Here is a 24672-nt window from a genome sequence, read left to right as displayed (position 1 = left end):
ATTCTACCATGTGATAGCACGTGTTCTCATGTTCTCATTCTATCATGTGATAGCACGTGTTCTCATGTTCTCATTCTACCATGTGTTAGCACGTGTTCTCATTCTACCGTGTGTTAGCACGTGTTCTCATGTTCTCATTCTATCATGTGATAGCATGTGTTCTCATGTTCTCATTCTACCATGTGATAGCACGTGTTCTCATGTTCTCATTCTACCATGTGATACCATGTGTTCTCATGTTCTCATCCTACCATTTGTTAGCACGTGTTCTCATTCTACCATGTCTTTCACCACATGTTCTCATGTTCTCATCCTACCGTGTGTTAGCATATGTCCTTATTCTACCATGTGTTAGCACATGTTCTCATGTTCTCATCCTACCATGCGTTAGCACATGTTCTCATCCTACCATGTGTTAGTATGTGTTCTCATGTTCTCATCCTACCATGTGTTAGCATGTGTTCTCATGTTCTCATCCTACCATGTGTTAGCATGTGTTCTCATGTTCTCATTCTACCATGTGTTAGCATGTGTTTTCATGTTCTCATCCTACCATGCGTTAGCACATGTTCTCATGTTCTCATTTTAACATGTGTTAGCATGTATACTCATGTTCGCATCCTGCCATGTGTTAGCACATGTTTTCATGTTCTCATACTACCATGTGTTTCGCCACGTGTTCTCATCCTAACATGTGTTAGCATGTATTCTCATGTTCTCATACTACTGTGTGTTCTACCACGTGTTCTCATCCTACCATGTCTTTTACCACGTGTTCTCATTTATACTAAAGGTGAGGGAAGGAGACAGAGATCCAGATCTCTGGGGTCCCTGGCACAGGGTCTGGAGTGGCAGTGGGCATGGCTGGCTGTGAATGAAAGAAAAAGAGCAAATACGAGAAGAGACAGTGTCTGTAAAAGGCAGTGTGTGGAAAGAACATGTCCCAGTCTGTATCCCAAATGCATGTAGAGCTCAGGAGAAACAGGCCAGGCTTCATGCATAAATCCTAGGTCTGGATCACTCCACTTCCTACAGATAGCTGCCTGCAGAGTAAGTAGATCCTCATGCCTCATGAATTCCCTAAGGTCACTGTGAAGGGCGCCATCAGGAATCCCATCTGGCTAGGACCAAAACCATCACCACTGAACAATTCACAGGGTATTTTTCCTCGGTCACCTTGGATGGTTTTCAAGCATAGGTAAACCATTTGTATTAATTGGGGTTCTCTAGAGTCACAGAACTTATAGAAAGAATCCCTCTATTCATACACACACACACACACATATAAATTTTAAAAATATTTAATAAATATTATATATATATATATATATATAATTTATTGGAATGACTTAAGGGCTGCAATCCAACTAACCCAACCAAGGTTTGTTGTGAATGGAAAATCCAAGAATCTAGTAATTGTTCAGTCCCATGGGGCTGGTGTCTCTGCTGGTCCTCTGTACATGCTGGAACCCTGAAGAAGTAGGCTCCACTCCAGTGCCAATGAAGGGATGGAGGTGCTGACAAGGCAAGGGCAAGCACGTAAAGAAGAACCAATCCTTCTTTCTTCCATGTCTTTATATAGGCTTCCAGCAGAGGGTTTGGACCAGATTATCAATGTGTCTTCCCGCCTCAAGGTCTGGATTAAAGGTGTGTGTCATTCCACCTCAAGATCCAGATCTAAGGCATTCTGTCTTCCTGCCACAATATCTGGATCAGAGATGTGCCTCCATTTCTGGATTGTAGTTCATTCCAGATATAGTCAACTTGACAACAAAGAATAGTCATCAAAATCCACCTCCTGTCAACTGGACACACAATTGTATCTCCTTTGTCATGATTAATTTCCAAATAAAAACAGTGACAAGGTCATAATAATGCCTAAACATAATATAACTATGCCATGTACACTCACAAGCACATTATATGTTAACCTGTGTTGTTGGAGTCTGCTTGTTTGTTCCTGGCTGCTCAGCCCCAAAAAAACCACACAGAAACTGTATTAATTACAACACTGCTTGGCCTATTAGCTTATGCATATTTATAGCTCATTCTTATCCCTTAGATTAACCAATTTCTATTATTTTATATTTTACCATGAGGTTCATGGCCTACCAGCAAGGTCCCAGCTGGCAGCTTGTATCTTTCCCCTCTGGCCACTCCATGATGTCTCTCTGACCCTGCCTTCTTTCTCCCAGCATTCAGTTTAGTTTTCCCTGACTAGCTCTGTTCTGTCCTGCTATAAGCCCAAAGCAGTTTCTTTATTAATTAAGCAATAAAAGCAAAACATAAGCAGAAGGACTTCCTACACCATTTCCCTTTTTCTGTTTAAATGAAAAAGACGGTTTTAACTTTAGCATCGTAAACTTACATATAGCAAAAGAGTTATCAAGCAAGAATTATAGTTACAATATTTATATCTACTTTATCTCTTGTCATAACCAAGGAAAACTATAATTATAACTATCTACTTTTCAACTCCATCAAAGACTCCAGAAGGATATAATATTATCTAAGTTAACAGGAAGCATATTGTAAGCAACTTACAAAACTCTAGAATTGACAGAGACATCTTACTGCCTGGACAGTCACCCAAAATTCTTCTGTACTGTTGGGGCATCCATCTTCAGTCTACAGGTCCATAGTATACAGCAGACTTTTCCATAAAACAGGAAATTTCAAAGACAGTTCCACCTATATTGGCAGTTTGTCAGTCACTTTCTTTTGTGTCCTGCAGAATGTCTGGCAGACTCTTTCATGAAGCAGGAACCCTGAAGGACTATCTCACCTTCTTTAGGCAACTCCAGCAGTCATTTCTCTGTGGATCCTGCATGCCGAGTTTATGCAGCATAACATTAAGCAGTCCAGGCAAGAGCAGTTTCTTGCCCAAATGGCTAACAAACTCCATAAGGAGCCTCTTTGATGCCCATCATCCTCTTGAAGTAGATTGGTGCTGCCAGAAGCAGATGAGTTTCATTGTCATGAGATGTCTTAAGTTAATAATTTAAATATTTTAAATGTCATTTTCTGAAGGTCTCTGAAAGATTTAAAGAAAACCTATCTAACTGAAATAGATCTCTATATATCTAAAAAACCTAACATGACTATAAGCTTGATTACTATAGATGATTATCTATTAACCTTTATTTCTTAATTATGTATTACATTTTTAAATGAGCTGCAAAACACAATATTTTAATCAAGAACAGAAATATATATATACATGTATAACAAAATTGATTTTAAATTTGTATCAATATGCATCTCTATAGCAAACCAGGTCATAATTGCACCTAATATGACATAACTATCCCTCATATAACCACAAACAAATTTTAAATTCAGAATAGGTGGCAATGTCCCTCAGGGGACAATCTATTAGTATTCTCTTAGTTGTTACAACATATGATAAGGATATTGAAAGAACAAATATCTGCACAAATACATTCTTAGCAAAATACATCAGAAGCACTTGTGTTGGTTATAATCCTCATTTCTGCAACTGATCACGTGGCCTTAGATGATCTTTAGATCTGCTTTCCTCTACTACCTAGTCTGTATTTCCTCCACCTGAGGAAAGCATGACAACAGATCTTAGCTCTTTTTACCAGAAAAAATGATCCATACCTTTGTTCCTCATGGGTCTGTGCTCTTTGTCATCTTGCCTGGATTAGGTTGCTGTAATTTTCCATTAACTTTAATCATAGGATACGGTAGCACTAAGAGATGCCCTAAAGTATCTCCTTCTGTCCAGACATAATCCTTCTTACTGCCTTGGTGAACAGAAGCCCATGTTGTTGAGCCCAGGCATAACCTCATCTCAGTTATCATGGCCTCTTCATTCAAGGGCCCATTGAGCAATGACAGGAATATCTTGGGAAAGAGACTAACCACTACCTGATAATTGAACTCATCCTTAGCTAAAGTCACTTTCTGATGGGCATTTACATGGGACACAAGTATCTTTGCATCCTTTGCCCATTTGGAGAGCTCTATCCACATACTTCTTTCCCAGATGTCTTTCTCACCAGTTTTCCAGTCATGCTCTTTCCAAGTCCCTGACTATTCATTGACTACAGCCCAGGAATCAGTGAACAATTGCACATCTCTCCAAACAAACTGCAGTGGCATGTGTACTGCCTGAAGTTCTGTCCACTGTGAAAATTTTCCTTTACTAGTATCTCTCAGGGTTTGTTGCAAGGAGGGCCCCCTTGTTCATCCCAGCTGCCCAGAACTGAAATAACCACACAGAAACTGTATTAATTTAATCACTGCTTGGCCCATTAACTCTAGATTCTTATTGGCTAACTCTTAGATCTTAATTTAACCCATTTCTATTAATCATGTATCACCATGAGATCATGGCCTATCAGCAAAATTTCAGCATGTCTATCTCCAGTGGCGGATCCATGGCGTTCCTTGACTCTGCCCTTCTTTCTCCCAGAATTCAGTCCAGTCCTCTCCACCTACCTAAGTTCTGTCCTATCAACAGGTCAAGGTAGTTTCTTTATTCATTAATGGTAATCACAGCACACAGAGGGGACTCCCACATCAAGGGTTGTTCCAGGAAGGGGTTGTAATGCTGCAGCTGCCCCCTTCTGGTTAGTGCCTGCATAATATGCAGAACCATCAATAAACCAGACCCTAGTCTTTTCTTTTTTAGTCAGCTGATCATAGGGAACCCCTATAAGGCTATAGGTGCATGCTTGGCAACAGACAGCATTGTAACAGGAATAGAAACCATAGGCATTTGGGCAACTTGTTCTTCTCTTTTTTTTTCAAGACAGGGTTTCTCTGTGTAACAGCCCTCACCATCCTGGAACTAACTCTGTAGACCAAACTGGCCTTGAAATCACAGAGTTCTACCTGCCTCTGCCTCCCAAGTGCTGGGATTAAAGGCATACACCGCCACCACCACCCAGCTACAGCTTCTTTATGGAACTTGCTTGTGCCTTCAGGACCTGTTCAGGTGCAATCACGTATATACTACTTCCATTTGATAACAGATTGCTCCTGTGAACCTCTTACTTTATGACTTGATGGGCTCAATAACACTCATCTCATGATGAGAATTTCAAGCCACATGGTAACTTGGTGGCCCATTGTCAAATGTTCAGTCTCCACGAAGGCCTAACGGCAGGCCAAAAGCTTTCCTTCAAAGGAATAGTTGTCTGCAGGTGATGGTAGAACCTTGTTCCAAAATCCCAAAGGTCTTCTGTGATTCATCTATAGGGATCTGCCAAAGGCTCCAAACAACATCCCTCTCTGCCACTGACACCTCAAGTACCATAGGGTCTGCTGGATCATAAGGTCCAAGTGATAGAGCATCCCAGACCCGCTGAAGAGCCTTCTCCTCTTCCAGGCCACCCACAAAGACAGCAACTTTCTGAGGCACTTGGTATATGGGCTGAAGTATAACACACCCAAGGATCTGGATCTTCAGGATCCAGATAGGCCCACTAAATGTCATGCTTCTTTCTTGATGGTGGGAGGAACTAGGTGCAATAACTTATCCTTCACCTTAGAAGGAATATCTTTGCATGCCTCACACTACTGAATTTCTAAGAATTTCATTGAGGTAGAAGGTCCTTGAATTTTGGCTGGATTTATCTCCCATCTTCTAGCACACATATGTTACCAATGAGTTCAAAGTGGTTCCTGCTCACTGGTCCAATTATTATAATGTTGTCAATATAGTGCACCAGTGTGATATTTTTTGGAAGAGACAAACAAGATCCCTTCTAACTAAGTTATGACACAGGGCAGCAGAGTTATTACATCCCTGAGGTAAACTGTAAAGTTATACTGTTGGTTTTGCCAACTGAAAGCAAATTGCTTCTGGTTGTCCTAATTGACAGGTACCAAGGAAAAGGCATTATAGGTGTCTTATTGGGGTTCTTTCTCAGGGGAATCTGGTTACCCTTTCATTAAAGATGTTCTGGATCTGCAAAGTAGCTCAAGTGTAGAAACTGATTCACTGGCCTGTTGAAGGAAGGTCACTTGTTAGTCCTGGCTGCCCAGAACTGAAATAATCACACAGAAACCATATTATTTAAATCGCTGCTTGGCCCATTAGCTTTAGCTTCTTATTTGCTAACTCTTACATCTTAATTTAACCCATTTTTAGTAATCTGTGTAACACCACAAGGTCATGGCCTGCCAGCAAAGTTTCAGTGTGTCTGTCTCTGGCGGAGGCTCATGGCTTCTCTATTGACTCCTCCTTCTTTCTCCCAGCATTCAGTTTAGTTTTCCCCACCTACCTAACTTCTGCCCTGCTATAGGTTCAAAGCAGTTTCTTTATTCATCAATGATAATCACAGCATACATAGGGAAATCCCATATCACTGGCCAGGATTGCCTTTTGCCATGACCCAGTGTAGCCTTCCTTTTAAATATTTAAGGATTTTTTGACTTAAAGAGGTCAAACAGAACTGCAGTAGGTTTCTTATCTGTTTCATGCCTGGAAGAACCATGATTGATTGGCCAGTACCAAAGATCCATATGAGTAATGCCACTGTAAAACTCACTGTAAAGCTGTGCTGACCATTATAGGTTCAGCCATTATGAACATTGTTTTGTCTACACTGCCCCTTGTGATAGCTATAGTCACCTGGCAATAGTCTCTGAAGACTCAGTGCTGTGAACTGTTCCAATTAAACTCATTGCATTTAATTTATCCAGTTGAGCAGCAGCATCTCCAACCCAAAGGTCTGGTACCAAAAAAAAGGGTGACAACAAAACTCTTCAAATGCACTGATGCCCCTCCCACCATTTTGCATCTTATAGGATTTTGTGAGGGGCATATCTTCTGGGCCTTTCCATTGTGGAGGATTAGGTTCCTCACAGTGGACCCATCTTGGCATTGTAGTTTCCCTGAGCCTTAAAATCCCTTCATCAACACTAAGCCAAGGGATATCAGTCATCTCCAACTCCTCTTCAGTAGGTCAGCTTTTGATAAATGCTTCAGTCAACCATTCAAACAAGCTTTTGACACCTATATTATTTTATGAGAGATTCCATATTAAACCTAGAATCTCCACTCAGTGGGCCCCTACCAATAAACTCAGCTAGATCCAGTTTTATGTTCCTTCCACCATTATCCCACACCTTTAAGATCCATATCCATACACATTCCCAAGATTTCTGCTTGAATGAATTAGCAAAATCCGTAAGCTCCTTAGTAGTGTAGCACATTTTTTTCATGGACTACACTTTCTATATCTGCTCTAGGAGTCTGCTTTGCCTTGAGTCTGATTATAGGATTAAAGGCAATTACTGGTAGGCCTTGAGGGACATCAGTATTGTCTTTCTTGGCATTTCAGAGAAAGTCCCTGCTGGTTTAGCAGACAATGAAGGACTTATTACCTCAGTAAAAGGTGAAAGGGTGGGGTTGAGAGTATACTCCTTCAGGTGAGATAAACCCTTGAGAATCTGAGGGTTCAAAGTTTTCAGCTTCAGTAGAGTCCTCCCACACATCTCCACCCCAAGACATAGGATCCCATTCTTTACCAATTGACATCCTTACTTTTTATGCTGACCCTCTGAGACTGAGACTTGAATTCAGACTCTAATTCAGGCAACCTTGTAATAAGAGATTCAGTTTGCCCACAACTTGAACTCTGTGGCTACTGGCAGGAAGATTCTTTTCCATGGCACACTTAGAAACTTTTAGACTATTTATTCACATCTGGAGCAGGTCAGCTTTAAATTCATTGTCCTCCACTGTATTCTGAAATTGGTTAATTTTATCATGGAGCTCATTCCTATTCTCTTATCAGTTTATCCAGGGATGCAAAGAGCAACCAGCCAGCAGCATCATTTATCTTATTTTTCCCCAAACTGTCCAAAGTTTCATACATAGGGTCACCAAATCCTTTGACACTCACAATTGTTTAATCTAGATAGTCAAGAACATTTATATTTTTAAGTTTGTGATAGAGTTCACACTATGGGCTTTCAGTACTTTCTGAGTTCCCCAGGAGATGGAGTGCCTGTGGAGATGTTAACCTATTTCAGATACTTAGAAGATTCATCTTTCTACTTCTCTTCTTGTAGAACCACTCTGGTACCAAAATCTGTATTAGTCAGGGTTCTCTAGAGTCATAGAATTCATGGAAAGAATCTATCTATCTATCTATCTATCTATCTATCTATCTATCTATCAACCTATCCATCCATATATATATATGATATCATATATATATATATCCGTCTGCTTATCTATGTATCTACACATAAAGGGACTTTATTGGAATGACTTACTGACTACAGTCTAACTAATTCAACATGGGCTAGTTGTGAATGGAAAGTCCAAGAATCTAGTAGTTGCACAGTCCCATGATGCTGGGTATCTCAGCTGGTCCTTTGTAAATACTAGACCCTCAAAGAAGTAGGTTCCAGTGCCAGTGAAGGAATAGATGTGCTGGCACGGCAAGGGCAATCAGGAAAAGAAGAATGAATGATCTCTTCCTTCTTCCATTTTCCTTATATAGGCTTCCAACAGAAGCTGTGGCCCAGATTAAAGATGTATCTTGGCCTTAAGATCTGAAATAAATGCGTGTGTCATTGTGTCTCAAAATCCTGATCAAGGACATGTTGTCTTCCTGCCTCAAGATTCAAATCAAATATGTTCTCCATTTCTGGACTGTAATTCATCTCAGATATGGTCAAGTTGCCAAGCAAGAATAGTCTCCCTAATCCTTCCAGTCCTGTCAATGTTCTGCGCTCACCAGCATTTTTGTATTTTGCAGATCTTGGTAAACAAAACAAAATTTTAAATAAACTTAATAATTAGTGTTCTGAGGACAAGGAACTGGATGGATTTGGGAAGTGAGAGGTAGCAGAGAAGCAGGATCTGAGGTGTATGGAGCACGTTTTCTAAAATGGAAATGTCGAAGAAAGAGAAGGGCACAGTAGGACAATGGCTACAGTTTAAAGGGATGAGTGCATCTAGGTGCCTCTAGGGGGTCCCAGAGGAGACATTGCTGAGCATTAGGACATGTAGGGGTACAGAGGAGAGATGAGACACCCTAAAACTGAGGACACAAAGGGAAACCTGCAGCAGGAGAGTGCCTCTGATCATATGGATGGCCAAGGATGGAAATCTAAGGAACGCCAACCTTGTGTCTGGAGGAGGAAGGAGAAGGCCCCAGGAAGGAAAGTGGTCCAGTAGTTTGGGTGATAGAGCAAAACCAACAAGACTGATGCCTCAGGTCAGGCTTCTCCTAAAGGCAGGGATGGTGGAGGGCACAGAATGGTTGATCCTCCCACCTTGCCTACTTCTTTTCTTCCCATCACTCATTCAGTGGTGGACCAGTCCTCAGGCCAGTCTCATATTTGTCCCTCAGACAGCCACAAGAAGAAAAATTTTCCCAACAGCCCATGGACTACATGGGAGATTTTTCTTTCACTTCTCCTTTCCTTCCCTCTCTTCTTTCTTAATTATTTTTTGAGATAGGATCTCATGTGGGCTCAAATGACTTCAAACTCACTATGTAGCCAAGCATGGCCTTGAACTCCTGATCCTCCTGTCTCAACTTTCCAGTGCCTAGATTCCTGGAATGCTCCATCATGTCTGACACGGGAGTTTTCTATGTGGGCATAGAGTCACTACCCAGTTCTCCACCTGTCACCATTCTTCCTGAAGGTGGCACCAGTAACCCATATGCTCCTGTACACGAGCACTCATACACTTTCTGGTTCCTGTGTTGACACTGACCAATAGGAAAGCCCCACCAGCTTCCCAAGGGAGGTTGTGAGGGAAGAAGGTAAGCCAGGCCATGGTGGTCAGGAGAATCTTGCAGCCTGACTGACTATTAGTCACAGTACTTCTTTGTTTATGCAGAACTTAGTAATCAGGCATATATTCATGTTGTTCCAAAACATAGAGCTTATCATATTTGTTTTGGGACATGTGTTTTAGTTTCTTTTGCTCATCTTTTAGTCATCATTCATAGACAGAACAGAGTTATCATTTCCATTCATTATCTCTCATATTTTGACATCATTAAAAAACAGTTATTTTTATTCATTAACCATATAATTCAATTTTTAAGAATCTAGAGGCATCCCAAGAAAAGTCTTCAGGCCTAAACTGCTGCAGGTATTATTCAAATTCTGGTTTAATACAATGCTTATATTTTATATTTCTATATTTGTCTATATGTCTAATCCTGGCATTTGGTTGTTCCTTGGTCACACTACACCACAGTGACTCTGTATGTGCAAACTTTTCTAAGAAAGGAGATCCTAACATCTCATTCTTTTTATCAACACTTTAGTCCATACTTTGACAATCAATATAACTGCAGATAATCTAAGTTTATTGCTGTATATGCCATGTAATTGTCTGAGTGTACAGTGGGAAGAGGCTTGCAATCTGATCTGTGGCCCAGATCACTCCTCTAGCCCACCAAATTTTGTTGACCTTTTGAAGGTTACTTTGCTTTGGTTATCTTGGTCCCGAGTAACTACAGGGACAGATGCTTCAACAATATCTCATATCCTCATAAAGAGACCTCTGGTTTTTTTTCTGTACATCACAACTTCAAGGAAGACCTTGGAGGTAGATAAGGATATCTCCTTAAAAACAGGAGGGGTACTATGTTCAAGACTTTCCTGGGGAAGTTTAGAAGCAGTACTCCTGGGAGAAGGCATAAATGATTCATAAAATATTTTTCATCAATCCAATATCCCCAATATGTGTTGTCTGAGGTTTTCTGTCCTGCCCAATTCCCCCAGTCATTAAGCCCCAAAGAAATCACACAGAGATTTACATTAGTTATAAACTGATTGGCCTAGTATCTCAGACTTCTTATTTACTTATTCTTGTAACTTATATTAGCCATTATTCATGTCTATGTTAGCCACGTGGCTGGTACCTTATTCAGTGAGGCCGTCACATCTTGCTTCTTCTGTGGCTGTGCCACAGCTGCAGACTAGGACTTCCTTCTTCCCAGAATTCTCCTGTTCTCATTGACCCACCTGTACTTCCTGTCTGGTTGTCCCAACTATACTTCCTGCCTGGATACTGGCCAATCAGTGTTTATTTAAAATATAATTGACAGAATACAGACCATTGTCCCACACAAAATATGTACAATTATTAAAAGCCTCTTAAATACACAACAGGTGGAGATAAAACTCAGAGGTGGCATGGTGGCCATTATGTGGCCCAGCTTTGCTTTTGCTGTTCCCATCAAGATGTGACTGTGCCAAATTTGACTAAAGGTTCTCTGTGTTAGGCCTGGCAAGAAGTCCAATCTCTATTGATTTGGGAAGGTTTTTCTCTTTCATAGAACAGAGCTCTCCTTTATGCTTCAAGAAAATGATGGCAGAGCTTTGGTCTCTGTCTCAGTTTCCTTTTCCTGTGGCTATGATAAAATACCCTGGCAGAGGCAGCTTAAGGGAGGACAGGCTTAACAGACTCACAGTTCTAGGCTCCAGGTCATCCTTGCAGGGGAGTCGAAGTGGGAGAAACATAAAACAACTGTCCCATCACATCCACCACCAGGAGCACAGAGCAATGAGTTAATGAATGTTTATGATCACTGCACTTTCTCCACGCACACATTCCAGGAACCCACAGTGGGCAGGGTTAACTGTAATTAATATACTCTCAATTAGACATTCTCAGAGGTTCACAAATAAAACCCTCACAGTCTCCACCCTGGGTGGTTGCCATGACTACACTCCTTGGATTTTAGAGATGGTGACTCCAGGCCTTACATGCACATTTTCTTGGGTCGTGTGGAATCTTCTACAAGATTCCAACAGCCATAGAGTCCTTTGCTTTGTACCCACTTGGCTGGTCATCTGTACTCATACCCTGACTTCTCAGAGTCCCCACCACAGGCTCAGGGCTCTCTAGGTACAGAACCCAGTGTCTAAAACACTTCTCTGCAGACCCTTTCTTCAATTCATTGCATGTTCATGGCTCAGTTACAGGATGTGGTATTCTCTTAGTTTACTCCATCAAATTGGATTCCCAGTACATCTCCCTTTGATGAGTTGATGCCATTGCTATGTGGAAAAATGGACTTAATATTTTATTTCAGAAACTCATTTTTTGTATATGATAGAAAAAATTTTCAGATTATGTAAAATCTTGTTTTGTTGCTAGTCTTTCTGTGTCAGGATCTTTGGTTTCCCAAGGAAGATTGTTTTGGGATTGGTTCATGGCTCCCTTCAATCAAACTTCACTGAAGAGCACCAAGTCTTGTTCTGCAATTTACATTCCAAGGTGTTCCACAGTGTCTCAGGAAGAAGCATCCATGCCCCTGCAGGTTCATGCAAAGGCTTCACGTTGAGGATTGCCACAGTAGTGGCTCTGTGGGTCTCATCGCTCAGTGATGTAAATGTTCTACTTTCTACATGCAGAACTCAGATGAATGCGAGGTGTGCCAGAATGTAGGATTGCTCTTCTGCTGTGACACTTGCCCCAGAGCCTTCCATGAGGAGTGTCACATCCCTGTAGTAGAGGCTGAGAAGTAAGTGAGTTGTGGTCCCTCTCTGTCTTCTCCTAGACACCCTTTCCTTGTCACACACATTACCCTTGAAGATTGTGAACTTATGCCTCAACAGGGGGTAAGCAAGAGCTCTTACTAAAAGACACCAAACAGGAAGAAGCAGAGAGCTGTTTCTAGATGCCGCCAGCAAGAGGTTAATGTTCTCTGTGTTAGGGTTGATTTCTCCTCTGATACAAAGGCTAGACCCTTTGTCTGCACACTAACTACTACTACCTTTTCCTCAAAGTTGTTCACCAGAGCCCCTCGTGCAAAGGATTGAGAGTGGCATATGCCAAGTTCTTTTGTACTTATTCATGAAAGAAGGAAACATGACCACTACCCACATTTAACCAGGTAGATATGGAGCAATCAAAGTCTAAAGTTCCCAGAATTTGTGGAAGACCGTTTTTTGTGTACAGACCTAATAGCCTGGCCTCTCTGCTTCCCACCAGCCACCATAAATCCCACTTTTTCCAAGGACTGGATCCTACCACAACTGTGATAAGAGCACTGGCAGCTTAAGATCCCACATGGGGTCCCCCAGAGCCTGGGGACCTCTCCCCGAGATGACACCATCAGCCATTCTGAAAGCACAATGACAGGCATAGAACAGTGGCTGTTTTCAGTCTTGTCCCCTCCTCACTTCATGTCCAACTTTTCAGGACACCATGGAGTTGCATTTTCTGCAGGATGCAGTCCTTAGGAAGCCAACAGACTCATCCGGAATCTGAGGTACTGCAGAGGCAGATGGCGCCCCAGGAGCAGTTGGTGAGTCCCTGTGATCCCCACACTTTTGCCTTTCCCCTGGAAGAGCACAAACAGGCTTGGGGACAGAAGAACAGCAGCAATGGAGCCTGCTCTTTCAAGCCACACTCCATCACGCTGCTGTCACAATACAACCCATTGGCATAAAAACTAACTCAGCCTTTATAAGTCTGTAATCAAGAGACACTCATGTTGGGGCACATTCCAGATATGTCTGAGTGGTGCCTTCCTCCTGGGTATGTGTATGGATTCTGCCTTAGTAAGTCACTTTGATTGAGTCTCCTTTTCTTGTAGAAGTGTGAATTTGTCCTCTTGAGAATCTACTGCTGTTCTGAGAGTTCCTTTTTTTCCAAGATGCCATATTATTTTTATGTAAGTAATGGTGATGAGCCCTCCCATCACTGGGAACTATGATGTTACATGAATGTGAGGGCCATTTGTGGAATTGGGATCACAATCTCCCAGGACCACAGACTCTGTTGTTTCTGTGGACTTTCTGGGGCCCTGTGGAAGGTAAGCTGAGCCATGTCTGTCACTCTCCCATTGTTATTTCTGTCATCAGTTTAGAGAGATGTCTGTGGGTATAATGGAACCTATGTGGTTGGACTTGATCAAGAAAAAGCTTAAAGGGAAAGAATACTTCCACGTGAAAGAGTTTGTGCAAGACATGAGGCTCATCTTCCAGAACCACAGGACCACGTTCAAGGTCAGCATCCCTCTCTGCCTGCATCTCATTTTCTTTCCTCTGGGTTGATTACTCTTTCCCTAATTTCTGGTACCTGTAATAAGGTTGCATAAGCAAGAAGTCTAAGAGTGCCCGACACAGTGGGGCATGCCTTCAAAGGCTGAGGCAGGAGGATTGTCTTGTGTTCAAAGCCTGACTTGTCTACAGTGTGAGACCCTATCTCAAAGGAAAAAAAGTCCGGAAGTGAACAATATTTTTTCGATTTAATATGTAGACTGTGTTACAGTAACAGAAAGGTTGCCAGCACCACAGAGCTCTTTTCCTTCCCAGTCTATAAGGGTAGAGGACCAGAAAGAGGACAATTAAGCTGCATGTCCCCAGACAAGGACATTTATATCTATTAATTGATTGATCTTTTTAAAAATATATGCTCTTCTTTTTTTTTTGTTTGTTTGAAAATACATGTATTTTAAAATACATGTTGCCAGACTTTTTTGGCCCACCAGCTCCCAAATAATGACTTGGAGACTTATTCCTAGTTTTGAAAGCTTGACATTAGCTTAGGTCTTTTTCCCCACTTGCTCTTAAAGCTTAAATTATTAAAGATTGAATTATTAAAGATTAAATTATTAATTTATGTTCTGCCATACAGTTTATTACCTCTCCTCAGTAATGTGAATCCGACTTCCTCTGCATCTGGCTGGAGAATCCCTCGGCTTTCTCATTCCCATCTCTTCCCAGAAGTCCCACCTATCCTCTCCTGACTAGTTGTTGGCCATCCAGCTCTTCATTAAGCCAATCAGAAGGCACCTTAAGTAGCTGAAGTAATACAGAGACACATCTTCAGAGTGTAAAAAAAGATTATTCCGTAACACTAGGTGTGATGGCACAAGATTTTAATCTCTCTGTGTGTGTATGCACATGCATGTATATGCATTTAGCAGAAATGTCACAGTGTATGTGCATGTGAGTGTAGTCAAAGACCTCAGATCCCCCAAAGCTAATATTATAGCAGCCTGCATGATCACCAAGTTGTTTCTCTAGATCCTAGTTGTCTTAGTTAAGGTTTCTATCATTGTGAATAGACACTATGAGCATGCAATTTTTATAAAAGAAAACTTATTTGGAGCTAGCTTACAGTTGCAGAGGTTTAGTCCATTAACATCATGGTGTATGATGTGCAGGCAGACATGGTGTTGGAGAAGGTGCTGAGAGTTTTACATGTTGATCCACGGCAGCAGAAAGAATCTGTGTCTAACTGGGTGTATCTTGAACATAGGAGACCTCAAAGCCATCCCACAGTGACACACTTTCTCCAACAAGGCCACATCTATTCCAATAAAGCTACAACTCCTAGTGGTAGTAGTACCACTCCCGGTGGCGACCATTTTTTGGAAAACTTCACACTAGTTTAAATATATATATATGTGTGTGTTTTATGGACATGTGTGATGTGTATGTATGTATACATGGGTAAGCGTATGTTCATGTGTAAATGCAGATGCATGTGTGTCATACTACACATGAGGATCAAGTTAGAGGGCAACTGTGGGTGCTTTTCATATATCACCTTGTTGACACAAGGCAATCCATTTGTCATCACTGTAGAGTGTTGGAATTACAGATGTGTGTTACTGCATAAAGCTTTCCATGGGTTTGGGGGATCTGAACTCAGGTCCTCACACTTGTGTGGCGAGCATTGACACACTGAGTCAACTCCCCAATCTGAAAATTTTCTGCTTGTTTCTTTATATAGACAAGATTCTCAGAAATAGCAAAGTCTGAGTTACCTTACATGTGACTGGACCATGAAGTTAACAGATTCCATCAGAGGGTAGACGTGCTGAGGAAATGGTTCTCTCACTGATAATGAGCACCATCATTCTTGCCTTTGTTGTTTTCTAGGACCTCAACTTTGGCCAAATGGGACTTAGACTGGAGTCTGAGTTTGAGAAGAATTTCAAGGAAGTGTTTGCTATTCAGGACACAAATGAAAACAGTTGACTGATGTCACAGATGCTGCTGGTGTGCTAGCACCATGTCCTTTTCCTGTCAGGTCTTCCCATCTGCAGCAGTGAACGTTCTTTACTGACGCCATCATATCCAGAGGATTTTCTGGGTCACATGGGGACAGCTGCAAATGGGAGTCACACTTCCAGGTCTTGTGGTCCATCCCCCTGCCTCCAGCGGGAACAAAGGGTGTGATAGATTGCTATTCTTTGCTCCCCAAGGATCTAGGCTAGAGGCAGTCTCCAGATGGCCTGGCCCTACTTCCCCTGTGACACATATGTTCCTGACAGCCCTTCATAATTAACCACAATTCTCCAAGATGTCAACTCATGTGGTGAGACACTCCTGTATTCCCAACCCTTGGAATGCTGAGGCAGGAGGATAGCTGCAAATGTGATGCCAGCCTGGGCTACATCGTGAGTTTCAGTGACTCTGGTAATAAAGCAAGGTCCTAGTTCAAGAGCAAACAAACAATTCACCAAATAAAATTTTAAAAAGGCCTTATATAGTGGTATATTATTTGTGTTTTAATAAATAAAGTTTGCCTTAAGATCAGTGCAAAGCAGCCACACTAATCAGTTATTCATACAGGCCAGGCAGTGGTAGCAAACATCTTTGATCCCAGCAGCCACAGCAGTTAGCCATAGACACTGGGCGGTGGTGCACACCTTTAATGCCAGCAACAGAGGGGAATATAAGATGGAAGGAGACAGGTTTCAGTCTCAGTCTCTATCTGAGGATATGTAGAGGTAGGATTGTCCATTTTAGTCTGAGGTAGAGGTAAGAGCCAGTGGCTGGCTGCTTGGCTTTTCTGATCCTCAGGTTGAAGCCCAATGTCTGTCTCTGGGTTTTTATGATTCATGCTACATTTGGTGCCAGCACTTGGCATACAAATTCACAATAAAGCCGTTTGCCTGTGGCATTATAGTCACTGGAATAGACCAGAGCTACAACTGGCCAGAGTCACTGCCCTGCCAGCTAGGTTTTTCTTTTTTCCTTTCCTGGAGGGCTCTCCCTGAACTCCCTTCTTGGGCTGCTACCAAACTAGGTGGCTGCCTTGAAATCCAGTCAGGCTTTTACTGTTGTACACAGCAGCAATCAGCCTCACATCTTCATCAACATCATCAGCAGTTTTGGAAAGACAACTGGGAGTTCTTAAAGAGAGGAATTAGTTAAAAGAAAGAGTTTTTTTTTTTAAACACATTAAAAAGTGGGAAACACCATTACATTGGAGGGATTTGTGTCTCTGTATGATAATATGCTAGACAGTTTGAAAATGGAATGATCAGATGGGAGGATCTCTAATTTAGATGGGATTCATGCAATATCAATTATAAACATTATCAGATTTATCATTTTGCCTTATCACTAAAAAGTTGGTTAATCTGAATGCTAAGATACAGACCTTAGAAAAACTTAATAAAACAGGCCACAGAGATATTCAAATCAAGACAGAGGAATTTAATGAAGAATTAATTTCAGCATTGCATTGTAAGAATAGAGAGGAACAGCCTAATATTTTCAAACAACCAACCTTAATATATCCAGTAACCTTACAGGAATTCCAAATGGCAGAGGTTCTGTTAACAGCTAGCTGGACTCCTGTACCAATGTTAGATTTAAGGAGATTCAAGGAAGCAATAGTCTCAAATGGCATGCATTCACCTTTGTGAAGCAAATATTAACCTCATGGTCAGTTTGCAATAGAATTATCACTAATGCCTGGATAGAGTTGGTTAAAGCTGTTTTAGAGCCTGTTCCACAATTACAATGGAGTAACTGGTTCAGAGAAGAGGCTAAGACTATTGAACAACAGAGAAAAGCTAGAGGTATAGAAAACCCCTAAGATCAAATACCTGGAAAAGGAGGTGATGCTACTATAGAAAGACAAGCTGTATATGATGATCACACCCTGGTTTTATTCCATGCAGCTTTAAATGCTTGGGGCAGAATTGAAGAAGGAGAAAAAAAAGATTAAAACATTTACTAAAGTCATACAGGGCCCAAAAGAAACTTTCAGAGATTTGTTACAAAGATTGAGATCAACAATAAATAGAATGATACCAAATTTAGAAGTTAGACAAATAATAATTGAACCTCTGGCTTTTGAAAATGCTAATTCTCTATGCGAAAGGATAATTAGGCTGCTAAAGCCAAGGTCAGCACCTTTGGAGGGATGGTTTCAAGATACAATTAATATTGTATCCCATGACCATGATGGTGCATGGTAGGAAAGAGGTGATTTCCAGAGATTTGAGAAAAACTTGAAATGTCAAATGTTATAATTGTGGCAAAAAAAGTTCACCTTAAACAGGTTTGTAGACAGGATGTTACTAGAAACAATTTTTTAAAGAATAATCCATTCAGAATTCTCCTCCCTTCTGGTTTTTGCAGAAGGTGTGGCAAAGGCAGGCATTGAAGTAATGAATTTATTTCAACAAGGGATAGTCAAGGTAATCCTTTGCCATTGGGAAAATCCATGAGGGGCCTCTAGCCAGCCCCTATGTCAAAGTGGGTTCAGTCATTTCCTGCCATCATAAAGGAATCTCCTTCCCAGAGCAATTTAAAACCCTAATGTCTATTGTAAGAAACCATACTGCTCTGGATGATAGACTGGCTATAGAAGAGAGAACAAAAAATTCAGGAGAAAGAAACCAGGAAATGAGTATTTTGGCAAACTTCTATAAAGAAAAAAAGACCAAAATTAAAATTACAAATAAATGACATTGTCATTGAAGGTCTGTACACAGGTACAAATGTAATAATAATTTCATCAGAATCTTGGCATCCAAATTGGCCTCTTCAGGAAGTAAATGTTCAGTTTCTAGAGATCAAGACTTATCTCAGGTAAAGCAGAGCACAAGATAGGTTGAATGTATAGGGCCGGAAGGACAGAGGAGAATATTAAAACAGTATGTGGCTAACATAGCAATGAATTTGCAGGGATGTGACTTGCTACAGCAATGGAATGCTCAGGTTAATATTCCCCCAATCTTACAATCAAACAAACCATAAATTAACATATGTTTCTGTGAATATATTACAAGATATTATAAAGAACAGTCACTGACTCTTCAGGCTGTACAAAATCAGGGCACAACCAGTTGCTAATCTTCTAAAGACACCAACAGCTCTACCTTTAAAATGGTTATCGGAGCATTATGCAGACATTAAAGAGACCACAGATGCCAGCCCAGAATATTATACCCAGCAAAACTTTCAATCACTATAAAAGTACAAAACAAGATATTCCATGACAGAACCAGACTTAACTGATACCTAGCCACAAACCCAGCCCTACACAAAGTACTACAAGTAAAACTCTAACCCAAGGAAATTGACCACATCAACAAAAACACAGACAATAGATCATCTCACAGCAGCAAATCACAAAGAAGGAGAAAACACACAAAATAACATCACCAACAATGAAAACTAAAATAACAGGAGATAGCTATCACTCATCATTAATATCTCTTAATATAAATGGACTCAACTCACCTATAAAGAGACACAGGCTGACAGATTGGATATGAGAACAGAATCCATCCTTCTTCTGCATACAAGAAACACACTTCAACTTCAAAGACAGACATTGCTTCAGAGTAAACATTGGGGAAAAAATTTCCAATCAAATGGACCTAAGCAAAAGCTTGTGTAGCTATCTTAATATCTAACAAAATAGGCTTCAAACTAAAACCAACAAAAGAGACAAAGAAGGACATTTTATATTAGTCACAGGAAAAATCCTTCAAGAGGAAATCTCAATACTGAACATCTATGCCCCGAATACAAGGGGACCCTTGTATGTAAAATAAACACTTCTAAAGCTTAAATAAAACATTAAACCCTACACACTAATAGTGAGAGAGCTCCACACTACACTCTCACCACTAGACAAGTCTGTCAGACAAAAAATTAACAGAGAAATAAGGGAACTAACAGATGTTATGACTCAAACGGACTTAACAGACATTGATAGAACATTTCATCCAAACGTAAAATAATATACATTCCTTTCAGCACCTCATTGAACCTTCTTAAAAACTGACCACATACTAGGTAACAAAACAAACCTCAACAGATACAAAAAAATTGAAATAACCCCACGTACCTTATTGGATCACCATGGCTTAAAACTAGAATTAAACAGTAACACTAGTTTCAGAAAGCCCACAAACACATGGAAATTAAACAATGCTCACATAAATCATCAATGGGTCAAGGAAGAAATAAAGGAAGAAATTTAAGACTTCCTAAAATTCAATGAGAATTACCTCACAAAATAGCCAAATTTATGTGACACAATGAAAGCTGTGTTAAGAGGAAAGTTCATAGCACTAAATGTCTACATAAAGGAGTTGGAAAAATTCCAACTAAATTAACAGAACATTTGAAAACTTTGGAACAAAAAAGGAAACTCACTCAGGAGAACTAAATGGCAGGAAATAATCAAATTGAGAGGTGAAATCAACAAAATAGAAACATAGGAAAAATACAAATCAATGAGACAAAGAGTTGATTCTTTGGGAAAATTAATAGACAAGCTTTTATCCAAACTAACCAAAAGGCAGAGAAGAGAGAGAGAATATCCAAATTAACAAAATCAGAAATGAAAAGGCAGACATACCAACAGACATGGAGGAAATCCAGAGAATCATTAGGCATATTTCAAAAACCTGTACTCCATAAAATTGGAAAACTTAAAGGAAATGGACAACTTTTTGGATAAATATCACTTACCAAAATTAAGTCAAGAACAGATAAACAAACTAATTAGACCTATAACTGCTAAAGAAATAGAAACAGACATCAACAGTCTCCCAACCAAAAAAAACAAAACAAACCACAAACCCAGAAACAGATGGTTTCAGCTCAGAATTCTACAAGATTTTCAAAGAACTAATAGCAATACTCCTCAAATTGTTCCACACAATAGAAACAGAAGAAACATTGTCAAACTCTTTTTATGAGGAGACTACAAATACCCTGATACCCAAACCACATACAGACATTACAAAGAAAGAGAATTACAGACCAATCTCACTCATGAACATTGATGCAAAATTACTTAATAAAATACGCAAACCAAATCCTAGAACACATCAAAAAATCATCCACCATGATCAAGTCAGCTTCATCCCAAAGATGCAGGGCTGGTTCAACATATGAAAATCTATCAATGTAATCCATCATATAAATAAACTAAAAGAAAAAACCATATAATCATTTCATTAGATGCTGAAAAAGCATTTGACAAAATCCAATACCCCTTCATGATAAAGGTCTTGGAGAGATTAGGGATAAAAGGAACATATCTAAATATAATAAAAGCAATATACACTAAGCCAACAGCCAACAAAAATTAAATGGAGAGAAACTCAAAGCAATTCCACTAAAATCAGGAACAAGACAAGGCTATCACTCTCTCCATATCTCTTCAACTTAGTGCTTGAAGTTCTAGGAATAGCAATAAGACAACAAAAGGAGATCAAGGGGATTTAAATAGAAAAGGAAGAAGTAAAACTTTTGTTATTTGCAGATGATATGATAGTGTACATAACTATTTTGGTTCCCATCGATGGCAGTAGAATCCTGGTCTAAGGAGACTACCTGAAACCACTGGGGGCTGGGGGTTGTATTCTTAGCTACTGCCCACTCTGACCAGAAAGTGGCTACTGCCCTCTGATAGTGCTGGCTCAGTAGTTAAGAGCACTGCATACTCTTCCAGAGGGCCCAGGTTCAGTTCCCAGGATCACATTCTGGCTTTTAACTGTCGGAAACTCCAGTCCCAGCGGGATCTGACACCCTCATAAAGATGTAAATGCAGGGGGAAAAAAAAACGATGCACATAAAATTAAAAAGAGAATAAAATCATTGTTAAAAAAGAAAGGTTGGGCAGTGACGGCTCACCTGGGAGGCAGAGGCTGGTGGATCTCTGAGTTCAAGGACAGCCTGGTCTACCCAGAGAGTTCAAGGACAGCCAGGGCACACAGAGGAGAAAGCCTGACTCAAAACAAAACAAAACAAAACAAAACAAAACAAAACAAAAAAACCTAGATAGCAGGCACAGAAAGGGAAGTCACTAGCCTTGCTGTGTGGTGTGTACGTAGCCAGCCTCTGTGGCAAGGGCCTGTGAATGAAAGGCATGTCTGATACCAATGACCTGCAGTCTCTGGGTCTCTCACCTGTACCCAGGTCACAGGGAATCTCTGTCCTTGCCCACTTGAAGAAACAGAAGCTGAACTGAAGGGCTATGGGAGATGATGCAGACTTGAGGTAGGGACTCACCGGACATGAGGCCCTGGACCAGCATCCCGCCTCCTCCTGAGCATTATCAGGACCCTGGGCTTCTTCAAAGGTGTTTCTCATGGATGGTCCTCAGATCTTCAGAAGATGGCAGGTGGACCTCCTGTGTGCCCGTGTCTTTGACCTCCTCCTTCTCTGCCTTGGAATCTCTTCCCATTCACACCTCCCACTAGAAATATTCAAATTTCCTCCTCTGTCTCCCCAGTAGTTCATAAATTTCAAAGCCTATGACTCCACAGCCTCACACCCCTTAGTTTCCTCCTGAGGTTTTAGGCAGAGGTCTGATGGTTAGGGTTGTTTGATAATTATTCTTGATTGTCAACTTAACTACGTTTGGAACTAAAACCCAACAATGGAGGGCTTGGTTGGATTTGGGTGGGTCGACTTCTGTTCTGGAATTTGAGGTAGGAAAACACGCCTTTGTTTGGGATCTTGAGGCGGTTAGACACACCTTTGCTCTGGGCTACACATTTTGTTGGGAGCACTTGGAAGAGGGAAGCTGTTAGTCTTTGCCTTCTTGCCCTATTTTTGCTACCACATCCATTCCTTCATTGGTATTGTTGGACTCTAGCGTCCAAACACCGAGAAGGAGTCGCCCCCAGAGACCATCTCACACACCACAGCCGATGCAAAAGCATGAGGATTTTATTAATTCTGTCATGACAGGGTCCCCCAGCATTCGAGAAGCCGAGGGACCTCGAATAGCTGGTACAGTCTACTTTTAAAGGGGCCACAGAAGCAAGGGGGGTTGTTCTTTGACTATTCTCATTGGCTTATTTAAAAGATCTATTATCAATAATTGGCTGAAGAGCTGTTGCCAGATCAGATGAGGTAAGAGGTCATTTTGACCCTGTTTCCCAGGGGACCGAACCAAAACATACATATATGGGTAATTGTTCAGGAACTGAGTACCTGCGAGTGTAGCTGTTAGGTCCTTGGTTCCCAGGGGAGGAGGGGAAGCACTATGGCACAGAGGCTGAGAGGATTCAGAATTGTCAAAAATGGCTTCAGGATTGTCTTAAAGTCTTAACAGTATTAGAGACTGCTTCTTCTGGATTCCAGAAAATGAATCCTACAAAAAAGGCCAGCTGAGACATCCTGCCTTGTGGATGGAGGAACTACTTGATCCTTGGGCTTTCCACTCATGGCCAATCATTGTTGCATTAGCTGGACTGCAGCCTGTAAGTCATTCTGGTAAAATCCTTTCTATACATAGAGAGACTCATTCCATAAGTTCTGTTCCTCTAGGGAACCCTGACGAAAACAGGATGTTAGACTCAGTCTCCGCACAGTCTCTAAGATCTCAAATGTTGCTACCCAAAGCCCACTAGGTCCTGGGGATAACTGCATCATGATCATGGGATTGCCAAGGCTTCCAGCCTCTGTACTCACCTGGTTCACAGGTAAGGGAACTTGAGGAAAGAGACAGGCTGAAGTGTAAATGAGTTTAGGGCCACAAAATGCCAGGTTTATCATTCTCCCCAACCTTGGTTCTATACTACCTGACAGACAACATGAAGGCAGAAGATGAGGGTCAAAATACTGTCTGTGGCTAGAGTTGCTTCAATGGTTAACAGTGCATTCTGCTCTTGCAGAGGACCAGGGTCTGGTTCCCAGCACCTGTATCCGGTGACACACTGCCGCTAACTCCAGCTTCATGGATCACACACGGTCTTCTCATATCATGAGCCATATGCATTCATGTGTGCATACCCCATACAGAAACATATAGATGATTTATGATAAAATAAAATCATTTAGAAAAACTTCATTCCTGATAGAAGCAGAATTGGAGACCTGGCTAAAATGTGAGACAGTGAAAGGAGCCCTGAAATCTGACCTCAGGCCTGGCCTCAGGCTGCTGCTGTCAGTCAGCCCCGCTCCAGCCCTGTCCCTGTGCATTTGAGCTAAGGATGAGAACAGAGCCCTGGTCTGCGCAGGCAAGAAGACTGCTGGAGACCTGACAGGACACAGGCTCACCCAGTCCCCTGGTTCCTCAGACAGAGCAACAGAGAGAAACCTGGTGTATCCTGGTGATCCCTCAGGGGCTTCCTGGAAGGACTCTCTGGGGGTGTCTGCCCATATCTCTTCAGGTCCACATCTCAGAAGGGTGGACATAAGGTGACCACTGTGGCAGCTTCCTCCCACCCTTGAGTTCTAGGCTGGGGTGACAACTCCTCAGTCAGTGCTCTAACCCAGAGCGTCAAAAAGCTGGGGGAATCTCTCCCCCTCCACCCCTACTTCCCCTGAGGTCTGAGGGAAAGCTTCTCTTGGTCAGGATCCAGCTCTGGATTTTCCTGCTAGCCTGAGAGATTACCTGAAAGTATTTGACCCTCCTCCCCCATCTCTCTCCCACCCAAGCCACTTAGTCATGGACAAGACAAGAAAAGGGGGGATTAT

The 24672-nt window shown here is 41.3% G+C and overlaps 1 protein-coding gene across 1 annotated transcript in view; it reads left to right on the top strand.

Annotated features, from left to right (window-relative positions):
- Positions 1-16456, top strand: part of LOC121446923 (nuclear body protein SP140-like protein) — a 61762-nt gene extending 45306 nt beyond the window's left edge. Inside the window, 5 exon segments of the mRNA XM_041649824.1 lie at positions 12376-12485; positions 13166-13271; positions 13563-13640; positions 13831-13974; positions 15859-16456. Of these exon segments, the coding sequence (XP_041505758.1) occupies positions 12376-12485; positions 13166-13271; positions 13563-13640; positions 13831-13974; positions 15859-15957 (537 nt within the window). The 3' untranslated portion in view covers positions 15958-16456.
- Positions 16457-24672: the final 8216 nt, after the last annotated feature.

This window comes from Microtus oregoni, unplaced genomic scaffold, assembly GCF_018167655.1.
Source record: "Microtus oregoni isolate MIOR12 unplaced genomic scaffold, Mior012 000004F_ref0000308, whole genome shotgun sequence".
NCBI lineage: Eukaryota > Metazoa > Chordata > Mammalia > Rodentia > Cricetidae > Microtus > Microtus oregoni.
Note: the sequence above shows the minus strand (reverse complement) of the source record. Positions and strands in the feature narration are given on the sequence as shown.